General features: G+C 36.0%; 1 protein-coding gene across 2 annotated transcripts; it reads left to right on the top strand.

The window, feature by feature from the left end:
• Nucleotides 1-998: 998 nt before the first annotated feature.
• LOC145786414 (tektin-3-like) lies at nucleotides 999-9,352 on the top strand. Of its 2 annotated transcripts, XR_014291292.1 has the most exons (9): nucleotides 999-1,612; nucleotides 1,919-2,002; nucleotides 3,626-3,696; nucleotides 4,609-4,752; nucleotides 4,919-5,038; nucleotides 5,347-5,449; nucleotides 5,908-6,062; nucleotides 6,515-6,839; nucleotides 7,072-9,352. XR_014291292.1 is itself a non-coding variant. In XM_082598067.1 (8 exons), exons 1-8 carry the CDS (start codon nucleotides 1,034-1,036, stop codon nucleotides 6,729-6,731), a joined length of 1,473 nt encoding a protein of 490 aa, XP_082454193.1. In that variant the 5' UTR covers nucleotides 999-1,033; the 3' UTR covers nucleotides 6,732-9,352. The 2 variants fall into 2 exon arrangements, 1 of the variants encoding a protein (XP_082454193.1); XM_082598067.1 differs by having other exon boundaries at nucleotides 6,515-9,352.
• The last annotated feature ends 2,626 nt before the right edge of the window (nucleotides 9,353-11,978 follow it).

Genomic DNA, 11,978 nt, shown 5'->3' on the forward strand with positions numbered 1-11,978 from the left:
TTATTAGAAACTGTCAACACTTTTGGCTTTCATTACGAGCAAAGGTGTAGCTAAGACCTGTGTTTGCGGTTACTTACACTTGTGTTCTTTTCTAAACTGGTGAGAAAGTCTATTGAAGTGAACCACATTTCCATATCATTGCAGTGAAAGTATACACCATACTATAGGTCTGCTTGACGATAGAGGGCCCAAAATTATTCTGTCCCCGGGGCCCACAAAGGGTTTAACACAGCACTGCTTTGACCTCAACTATAGTAAACTTTAGAACAAAATGTTAAAATTTGCTACTACAAATCGTCAAGAATAAAGAATTTCCTGATAATGCTTGTGCTATGTGACACAGGCTCAGATTTTTAAAGTGGATTGATGTACAGACGTATCCCTACACAAAATAGTTCTATTTTTTGCTACAGGACACCTATCTTATTTCAAAATTCATATTTATAATTTTATGAAAAATTTTTTTCTCTTTACATTCCACGAAAATTGTTTCAAGTTTTGCGTGACGTAGCCATCCGTAATATTACAGTGATCTCGATTATTGGTGTCAGAGGAAGCTATTTTTTAAAGCCGTAAAATGCACCTGCATGATTGCCACCTTGTGCGTTTGTAGACATTTGGTATTCTACTATTAAGATTAATATTTCCTACTTCAAGTCGATACGAAAGTGTGAGGTTGTACAATAATCCAAAAGCGATGAAAACGACCGAGTTGGCTTCGTACAGCCGGTATTAGCATAACTTCAAATGTGAATACTATACTTTTCGCAAAGTATTTTCCCCCGCTTCAGAGAGGTTTAGGCAGCGATAAGTCATAGTCATTTATCAGGGGTGAAACAAAAGGACGACTTTTGAGATTCATCACTATATGTTTAGGTTTGAAGTATGAGTCAAGTAGGCCAATATACTTAGGCATCCTGCCATTTCAATATAATTTAAACCAAGCTTATTTACAACAAAAAGTTAGTAACAAGTTTAAAATTTTGTTTTTCAGAACTGAGTACAACCTAAGTAATCAGATAAACACAGCAATATGGAAATGGCCGGTTCAACTCTCACTGCCACATACACGCGACCAAAGTCGGTCGGGAATAACTTCCTCCCCTCAATAAGCACAATGACAGCAAGTTATAAAAGTCATGCTCCTCCTCATGCCTTGACACACTCTCTCAGTCTCCCCTGGAGGCCGAGTACCTACTACAAAGTTGCCCAGGTCAACCCAACTCTTGGACGAATGACCCGCAGTTTTCCCTCAACTTTAGACAAGATACCGCCCCTGTCAGCAAGCAACCGCACCGCCTTATTTACCCGATACACCCCTGATGACTGGTTCAAGTCAAACGTTACCAATTACAAGACATCAGAGTCATGGAGGAACAGCGCTGAGCGTTTGAGAGCAGACACAGCTCGCATGGTCCAAGACCGGGAACAACTGACCTTCCGTACTCAGCAAGAAACGAGCAAGAACTTGGGTGAAAGAGTCAGCGACATCACCTTCTGGAAGTCAGAGATTCAACATGAAATTGAAAACCAAGTTGCCGAAACAAATGCTTTGACTGAAGTGAAGAAGCGTCTGGAACGAGCCTTGTCTGAAACAGAGGGGCCCCTCCAAGTACGGAAAATAAACTGATGATTTTATTTTACTTTTTGTACATAAACTCTTGTCATGTGCTACCGTTATGAGATACACATACTGTACTAAAGCTATTGTTATGAGAAATCAATCCAAGTATTTTATAAATTATACAGTATTATGGTTATTTTTTACTTTAACTGTTTGATCAAATTAACCGATGAAAATTGCATTGCCATACATACTGTAGTACCTCCAATTATTTAAGTATTAACGATTGGCCAACTCTAGCCGTACATGTATGTTAATTATATATTTTTAATTTTCATACAAAACTTTGTCTAGGTAGCGCAAGAGTGTTTGTACCATCGCGAAAGAAGACAAGGGATTGATTTGGTCCATGATGACGTAGAGAGGAATCTTCTTAGAGTAAGACCACATTTGTTCTTCGTTTTCCAATAAACATTTTTTTACCATCGTTGTCTGAAATTTTGAAAATATTTCTGAACGGTTTATGAATCGGAAATGGAAAAGTTACCTTGTGAAAACAGGATTATTTGTTTTTGCAAAACCGAACTTTCCAAAAAAGTTTAGGATTCTCTGTTGGTTCAACATTGAACGTCATTGAACAGTTTTAAAATATAATTCCCTTCTTACCCAATTTTTAACAATTAATATTTCAATGAGAACAATTGTGCAAGTTGATTATTTCTTAATAGCTTTTCAAGCAACAATCCAGTTTCTTTCATTCTTTTCAATGTAAATTTAAGTCGCTAGAGACAAAAAGTTACTTTAGAAAGCGAATATTTCACATATTTTCGATGTCTGTTGTAATATCATTTATTGTAGGCCTATACCCTTGTGAATGGGCGTTTCATGTACATCACAATATTAATACAATTTATTAAAAAGTGTTTATAACATTCAAATTGGTTACCTTTTTCCATTAACTTATTAAGATCGAAACTAAGACATAGAATTTCAGTTTTGAACGTTTTGCATTTTGCAAAGATATTAGATTTTCTAGTTCTTCATAGCTTCATATTCCACCGATTGTTGGGACTGGAACTTTTGTTTTCGCCCAAGACACGTGGTAAAATATAAACTGAAAAATTTACAAACTTCAAGAAAATTTTTCTATTCATGTACCAGACGACCAGTCTGCAGATTATTATTAAATTTAAAAAGAAAAAAAAATCGCCACCTTGGTCTGCCGTAATCCATTGTCGGAATGCTTTGTTCCAGGCTACTGTTTGGTCTACGTCTACATCCTAAAACTCTAGGACAGTATATACATTGAATTTATTCCATGACCGGATTAGTGGGTTTACATGGGCTGAGTAAGAAGGATTCAAAGTTTTAAACTATATTTTCAAGTATTTGACAGAACAAAACTGTTTTCGTTACTCTCAAAGTTACTTTGTACAAGCTGACATCCAAAAAAGGTTTGCATCGACCTAAGAGTACAACCATTTTTCGCATCAACTTAAAAATTAATACAATGCAGTTTAAAACATAATGCACTTAAAAATTAATATGACGCAATTAATGTAATGCTTAAAACAAGATAAATGACTTGTGCCAGATGACAATACACTTCCTTTCATCCAATTCCTCATTTTAACCAAGAGTCTTTGATTAGATGCAACAAAGGTTATCGCTTATTAACGTGAAGACCAAAGATGCATATACGCTTTTAGCTTATTTGCAGTGCAGTATCAGAAGGGCAATTTTTTCTAATTTGCAAACTATTGTGCATGTCATAAGTTAAACATGAGTAATGAAGTTAACTTTTTCAAAACAATTTAAAATTTCTTTTTAAAAAGAAGCCTTATATGTAGGCGTGAAAAATTTAGAACTAACCCTTTTACTGTAGGCGAAAAAGCAAACTTTCGCATCCCGAATGTAGGCTAACGTCAATGGGTTTAAGCTCTGATATAGCCTATCACCTCGGTCCATGAGAATTTTTACTTTTTAATTCATTATGAATCGGTTTTCTTGGCTAACGGAAGTCCATAAATTACAATACAAAGTTTTGTTTTTATTCCAAAGGAAGTTGACGTCATCAAATCTTGCCAAGAACGAATGCGACGTCATATAGACAGGGCCGTACAGCAACTATCGTAAGTTGACACCAAATAACGTTCCACAACTACTCAGTCGAAAAATCAGCCCTTTTTTAGATTGATTTAATGTTTGCAAACGTTTAGTCAATGCAAAAGTGACTGATTTTCTGACGTGGTGATAAATTAAATAAATCTTTTAAACTAAAAGAAAAAGTTCATCAAAGAATGAGTTTCTTTCACCCATCTGTGATAATATTTCATGGCGACCTTTTTTGCTCTTTCCCCAGGTTCTTGTCGTACAAGTAGTTTGACCAAAAGTCCACATTTGTACGATATGTGTGAATTGTAATTCTCCAAAGGTCATTTATTGTAATTATATCTCATGAACGTGTTTCCCATGGCAACTAATGTCAGCCCGAGAGGGAAGAGTGAGCTTACTTCCTTTCTTTTGTCTCTTTTTGACACCGAGATCTTCGTCATTTAATGATCGTTTGTTTGGTTTGGAGACAACAAACAAGAACCAGGCGTTTAAATTGTTTGCTTTTTATTCTTTCCTGCCCAAGCCTTTGTTCGTTCTATTGTGGCAATGACATGGCCTTTGTCTGGTCTCTTTAAACAACTGGGTCTCTTTTCTTTAAATGCCCTTTGAAAACATATGGCCTCGTCTGATATGTGTATGTCTCTCGAGTATTATTTTGTTGTCTGTTTCTTGTTTGTAAAACGGAAATTTCTCGTTTAGTTTTTAAAAACTGTGATGAAAAATAGATTTCAAGCACAAGCAGCTGACATGACTGTTTTACATGGACTCTACGTCTTTAGTGGTTGATTGTGCAGTCATGGGTTCTGCAGACGTCAAATCAACGTAAATATTATTGACTTGCTGGAGAGGGTAAAGGGTGAAGCACGTGCTTGTTTTTTGTTGTTGCTTAACGTTGTTATAATGTTTGTCAGCAATCTTGTTCTGCGCAGGAACAATCGGGCTGCCCAGCATGAACTCGAGCGCGACCATAGCGACAAGTTCAGCGCTCTTCGCATAGATGGTAGATGTCACTATTTGAAGAACACCTCTGACGGAATAGCTTACCACCGTGGTGTGGACAAAGTGGATGCGACGTAAGAAATTTCATTGAATCTTTGAAGTTTTCCAAGAAAATGTAATGTCCACACATTGAAGTTTGCAATAGAAGGCTTTTCAGCTCGAATGATAGTTGAGCATGCGTTTAACAGCACAAACATTTTATTTTTGAAAGGGTACGCTTCACTGATTTCTTTCATTTAGTGTATCTGTGCCGGAGACGTGGGCCAAGTTCAGCGATGACAACTTGTTGCGTTCGCAGAGCGAGCGAGCATCTTCTTCCAAGCTCAGAGATGACATCGAAACTTTACTAAACGTCACAAGGTAACAAAACAATATTGTTTGCACATAATTTAAATTCATTTGATTTGTCCTTCATGTCCTCTTCAGCTTAAATTTTAAAACGTGCTAGTTGATCTAATTCCCTCAAGCATTGGATAATTTAACTTAATTTACGTATGTTGGGTTATACTGTAATTATGTTAATGAGTTTCTTTATTGTAACTTGATTGTGGTTGGCGAGAGGTCTAGCAGAGATAGCTCAGTTCCAGCAAACAGCTCTACCTTTTATGATGTTCAGTACATATGATTTATTTGAATGGATAAAAAGAGTTCTTCTTCTTCTTACTCAGCAACGAGATGTGGTCGCAGTTCAACAACGTCAATGTGTCCTTCACAAATAGAATAGCCGAGTCCGCAGACGCGAAGAACAAGCTTCAAATGCATCTTGCTAAGGTACCAAATACTTTTAAGCATTTTTCGAAGTTTACGCTTTTGAAGCATCTTATCATGAGTTCAATTTGAGTAGTTTTCGTTTTTTAGCCATGCTAACTGGAAACCTGTAACTGACCATACAAACTTTTGTTCATGTACATTTCAGTGGTGCCCTTCTCCCGTTAATTAGCCTACCTTGCTTATTTGTGCTTACTGTAACAGTTGGTGATTTCGTTTTCTAGACACGTCAATGGTAAAATTGAAAATAAAATTTAACGCTTAACTTAAACGATCCTTTATTTATGTACTACAGGGGCAATTCATTTCCAGTGCATTGTACTGGTAGATCTCCATCTAAAAGACACAGAAAATGGCATGAAAAATGGTGTTTTCTGTAGTCTTGCAGTCAACAGAAATCCCTCTATTATAGCAAATTTGACTTCATCCTTTCCAACTTTGCCTTTACAAATTTTTTCCAGACTCTCCAAGAGATGTTTTCCACGGAACAAACCATCAGCCACATTAAACGTGCTATTGCTGACAAGGACGCCCCCATGCGGGTGGCGCAAACACGCCTCGACGAGAGAACAAGAAGACCAAACGTAGAACTTTGTAGAGATCCCTCACAGCTGAGGTATGTTCTTGCTGGCCTTCATAGATTAAAATGGACATATAAGTTAAAATAGGCAGTTACTTTTACGCAGTAGGCTCTTTTAAAAAAGTAAGTTTTGTCAGCACTACATTTTGAAGGTTTTAAAATGCAACTTTGGGAAAACTCCTTTTTTCCTCTTCCATAAGTGACGCGCAATAGCACAATAGAAGAAAACGAAGCACAATGAAGAAAATGAAGCACAATACACCAAACTTGATCAATTTTTTATTTTATTTTGAGATTTATTACTCTTTTGGGTTAGTCGCTATGGCTTTTACATTACAGTATACGTTCGTTCAAAAGTAGGCTATCACAGATTGTCAACTCCAGTTGGCTGCTGCGAGGAATGTGATAGAATTGATTTTAATTCACAATTCACTCAGCATATAACATTTCAAAAACAAAAACATTAAAGAGCTATTCTAAATTTTCAGACTCACCCAAGAAGTCAGCACAATTGACAACACGATTAATGTGCTTAAGTCTCGCTTGAGGGAGGCGGAGGACACTCTTCAAGGACTCGTCCACACCAAAGCTTCTCTGGAGCACGATCTTTCGGTGAAAGCAAACAGCCTGTTCATCGATCAAGAAAAGTGCATGGGAATGAGGAAGACTTTCCCAAGCACTCCAAGATTAGTTGGATATTCCTAAACTGATGATGAACATTAATGATTGAGAAAGAGAAAAATCGAAATGATTGTTTTTTTTACGTTTTTAGATTTGTTGGATTTGATATTGTTGGAGTAACTTAAATACTAAACTATTTACTTTAAGCTAAAACCTCAATTGCTAAGGTAGCAGGGATCAGTTGTCAGTAGATGTTACAGAAAATGTTATTTTCTGTAACATCTACTGACAACTGATCCCTGCTACCTTAGCAATTGAGGTTTTAGCTTTCTAGATATGGAACAGGGATCGTTTCAGAATAAGACTAGGTCAGAAAGCGAGGCAGACTCCGACGCAGCTCAGCATCAGCCAAGAGCAGTTAGCTACTATTTACTTTAATCTATTTTTTCACAAACCCTTAAATAATCACTTTTTCATAATAATTAAACACAAACTGTTTAATCCAAATTCATTTTGGTAGCATACTTGCTAATTGCTTGTAAACTTGGTGACATAGCCTACTAATACATTTGTTTGCTTTCAGGTGTACTAAGCTACTCGTTTAAGTATAGTAGACTGCTATGAAAAAGATGTAAAAGCAATATTTAGCAACATCAGTCTGATGTAAAGTTTCTTATTTTCGGTTGCCCTATAAAGTGAAACCGGAACCTCCGGTACAGACTTTCCAGCAGCTTTGAAATGTTATTTTCAGTTGTTTTTAGAACTTAAGTTTACAACATTTTAATTTTGCTTTTTTTGGTTTCCGCTGCACCTCGTGGTCAGAATGACATCATAGGCCTGTATACGAGTATCAGTTTGAGAGAAGATTTTCAAAAAACTGAATGTTGTTTTTCGGATGCACGGTCAGAACGTGACTCCTTTGTTGTGGTCGATTCGCGGTTTGATTATTTTTTCCCTTCAGTTCAACGAATCAGCTTTTTATTTGTTTCTTTTATGGTGCGGTTTGTGTCATGGTGTAAATGAGTTGGCAGGACTGAATGCCAAGGTTAACTTTTAAGGTTCGTGCATTGAAATTGCTTTATTTGTTGTCTTTATCTTGAGTCAAGGTAGTTTCCAGCAAAGGTTGCTGTTTTTACATCGTTTCATCTTCTAGTGACCTTGAACCTATGTAAAAACGCCAATCTTTACTTGCTGAGTTATTTATATCGGTTCTTGCTATTGCTCTGAAAGTATACTACCTTTTGACATTGATTCATTGTTTTAAAACTTTGTTTCAAAGAAAACTACAGAGCCTTTTTGTGAAAATCAGCCATAATGAACCGAGCAGCGTTTTCCCGCAGATTGCACAAGAGATTAATTACGTAGATGATTGTATGTGTTACGTTTTGTGTGATTGTTCATTCAGTTAAATAAAAAATATATAGTAAAAAATCTAAAAAAAATAATTTTCTTGTCTACCTTGGCTCTCATAATCGTATTTTCATCTCTGTTGCGTACATGATTGTAAAATGTAGATTTAAAAAAACGTTATGAAACTGATTTTGAAAATAATATAAACCTGTTACAGAAAGTTATTTTTAAATTGATACCATGTTTAAAATCACATACGGCAAATTTGCTGTAGAAACTTCAGAGCCATATGTATTGTAGAATCTTTGATGTCCCTTGTAAATAGAAAGTTTGTTATGTGTTGTAAATAATTCTATTTCCGCTTTATAGCCATTCTGACGCTCAGTAAATGCAAAATTTGCTTTAATTTGATGTTTTCCTTAATTTCATTTCTCCATGATTTCAAAAAGCATTGGCCATCGTCTTGTTAAACAGATGAGACGTTTTAATATTAAGTTATTTTGATATCAGTCATAACGTCTGATATCAAAACATCATTTTTTTTCAAAATTTGCATTTTTGTAGCTTTCCTAGCAACGTTTTTCGCACGCGCAACTAATTGCACTTATTCATCGTAGTTTTCAGCCATACTGAAGATCAAAAATATGACTATTCTTACGTGGTTTTGTCGTTACATTATGCCAAAGCAATGTACGAAAAGTTGTATTTTCAACTAGCAGCTCGTTGACCTTTCACCTTTTGCAAAGTGTATCGTTGTTGATGACGTGAGGTAAACACACTCATGGACTAAATGTGACAACACTATCGCCTGTGTTAAGATTTTGTCTCTAACGTCTTGATTCTCCGCATTACAATAACAGAGGTCAAATACTCAACCAAAATACTTTTGTGCTTTTAATTGTTCAAATTCGACTCATTTGTTTTAGTTAAAATAGCTTATTATTTTCCTGCTTGATTTGTTACCTGTACGCATGTTTCCATTACTTTTAAATCCGGCTCCAAGAAACGATCATCGCTTTTTCTATTGTTTGTTTTGGATTTAGAAGCTTGTGGAACTTTTTGTTGAAACAAGCTGAATAAAATAATGCAAAGTTTTTTCGTTTTTGTTTTAAGCCAACGTAAAATGTGTGAATTTTCTTGTAACGTTCACATTTTTGCGTGGAATGTGAACAGCCTGTATACAAGTTTCGGGACTGCCCCTAAGTAGATATTTTCATGTAGTCTCATTGTATAAGTTTAAAGTTACACGCTTTTTTACTGTAACCAGGAAAAATTGTGTCATTTTTTGCTTAGTCATTTCATTGATGGCGTGCCGTGTGATAATATTTAATTTCAATAAAACTTATGTATATTCATTCCTGCAATGCCCAGTTTTATTTTTCTGTAGGAAAACAAAAGCAAAGTTTTGTTGGGAATTCCATGTATTTGACAATTTTAAATTAACCAGGGACGATGGACTTCCAGTTTTCCACCAGAAAAACGTTTCGACGCTTTTTTCCCAAGTTTTCGCAGGTTTCTGTCTACGTATTTGTTTCTGTATTTCTTTCGGTGGGATGGCATTAGTGGCAGGGTGGAGCAGCGAATAAGGCGCTCGCTTTCCAATCATGCGATTTTGATTGGATACCCGGCTTAAGCTGGTTGTTGAAAAACACTTCTCACCTCTACCTAGGATGTAACAAATTGGGTGGGCTTAGTTGCTGAAGCAAAAGCGGCCGAGAGAAAAAACTGGCCACCCTACTCTCGTTAATGCCAAAGGCTTAGTATGATAAGAACCTTATCTTCGCATCCCTGATGCTAAAATTCAAGTATGGCACCGCCTTAACCATTTATTTGTCTCGGCCGCATTGTTTTGGTGCAAAGCAAAACGGCTGAAGAATGTTTATTGTTTCATGGACTTTCGATGCAAATATTGGTATAAAGAAACGTATTTATCATCACAGGAGTTAATTGATTCGATTTGTGTCGAAGCAACACAACTCAACAAGTAGGGTGGATTTTTTTAAAGATCAAAGTGCGATTGACATAATTCGTTGAAACCTCTGAAACTAAAATTCTATTATTATCAACAGTGCAGTTTACAAAACAATTTACTGCTACCTTTAAGAAATGTTGGAATCATAAATCTCGAAGTGCTGTGAATATACAAGTACTGTGATTTCAAAATAGCCACAGGATCCCAAAGCATTTAAAAAAAACTTGTAGTCTAAAAGACTAATAATAATGTTATGCTTTTATTTATTGTCGCTCTACAACAGCTAAGGTCTTTTAGCGACAGGGCTCATTTTTTTTAATTTTGTGTTAAGTTTGTGATGTCATCACATTATTACCCGACGTATTCTTACTGCGTTATGCCAGAAAGAACACAATCGGTACCGCTTTTAAAGTTTTTAGTTTGACCCGACCTGGAATCGCTCCCAGGTCTACGGGCTCCAGAGTAGAGGACGAAACCACTCGGCCACTGAGCTGGTTTCTAAAAGACTAAGGTAAGCAGTAAGCACTTTAATACTTTAATGAAAGGTCTTGCCAACCGACGGAAAGATTCATGTCGCAAAGATATTATAAAATTGATGTTTTTCAATTCGTTTACAAACGGTCCCGCATCTTTTGGCTAACAATGCTCAGGTAATTGGTATTCAATGAGTAATTATGAATCATGATGCAGACTATGATTTCCGCTTTTTTACACGTTAGAAAAATGACAAGTCAAATTACTGCACCTAGAACGACTGCTTGCGTCAATTGGCGGCACGGTATCACGAATGTAAGCCGAAGAAAGAAAATTGTTGAAACAATGCTGAGAAAAGCATCTGCAAAATTTGTAATGACATAACGTTTAATGCTTTGCCAATTAATAACAAAATGTGCACTGGCGATAAGCAAACGCTACCCAAGAAAACACCTAAAAAATTGCCCAGGTTTACTATATGATATTTGTTATTCTGTATAGCCTAATGAAGCTAAATGATGATGGTCAATTACTATTACTGTGGTTGTTCAATTGAAAATATCTTGAGAGAATAAAGTACTGTCTAAACGCTAGCATATTAAATCATTATCGTAAACGCAAGTTACTAATATAGCCTACCACTTGATAACAAGCATTGTATAGTAAGTAGATGATTTTTGATACAACTGTTTACAACAGTTCATTATCGATCCGGAAATCACAGCTTGCTTTAACGGGTATCACATCGAAGAATGTAGCATTTGAAAACTGCGTGGCTGGGACTGTTGCTTAGCATCATTCAGCATACTCGTGCTTTCATTGGCGCCTTTTGCCTTAATCCGAGACATCCTCACCTGGAAAGATTTGGAGTTACCCAGAATTATCTTGAAAGATGGGAGCCAGAGGATTCAAGATGGCTGGTCAGATAGTGAGTTGAGCGGCGCAAGAGGACAGTTTTTGAACAACTTTAAAAAAATAAACGATAATGGAGAAATTATCGTTTCAAGTTCTTCCAAGTATATGATCTTTCAAAATTAGTCATAAAATGCTAATTTTTTCTAAACATTTTCGAAGGACCCACAACTGCTATGACAGCAACAAAATAGGTCTACCGAGAAACAAAAGGTTGATTACCAAGAAGAGTTGAAGTTTTTCAAAGTTGTTAAATCTTTTATTTCTATGCGAGCACCAGCGTATATTATAACGAAATAAAGTCGTTTTTGTTTAAATCAATTTTGAGACATGCATTGACCATTAGTCGTCTATAGGTCTACAACATATTTTTTGTGATAATTCAATTTCCACAAAATGTGACTCAAGTAGTTTTTAAAATAAATTGCAGTCATAAAGCTGCTGCAGCAGAAAAAACAAGCAAAACTGTTTATTGTTTACCAAGAAGAGAATACGGTTTCAGAAATAATACTTGATAGAAATACGGATTTACGTAGAAAAGTGGTAATGTCATACTGTACAAACTCATGCGTACGTTGTTTTCGAAAAAAGGCTTTGTAATTCTTACACGACAGTTTTTCATC

This window comes from Aplidium turbinatum, chromosome 17 (genome assembly GCF_918807975.1).
Source record: "Aplidium turbinatum chromosome 17, kaAplTurb1.1, whole genome shotgun sequence".
Taxonomy (NCBI): Eukaryota; Metazoa; Chordata; class Ascidiacea; order Aplousobranchia; family Polyclinidae; genus Aplidium; species Aplidium turbinatum.

Bases quoted from the DNA above. Each gene is read 5' to 3' on its own strand.
- LOC145786414 (XM_082598067.1), top strand. From the start codon at position 1,034: ATGGAAATGGCCGGTTCAACTCTCACTGCCACATACACGCGACCAAAG. The intron at 1,613-1,918 runs GTACGGAAAATA...AACTTTGTCTAG, and splicing joins AAACAGAGGGGCCCCTCCAA to GTAGCGCAAGAGTGTTTGTA. The intron at 2,003-3,625 runs GTAAGACCACAT...TTTATTCCAAAG, and splicing joins TAGAGAGGAATCTTCTTAGA to GAAGTTGACGTCATCAAATC.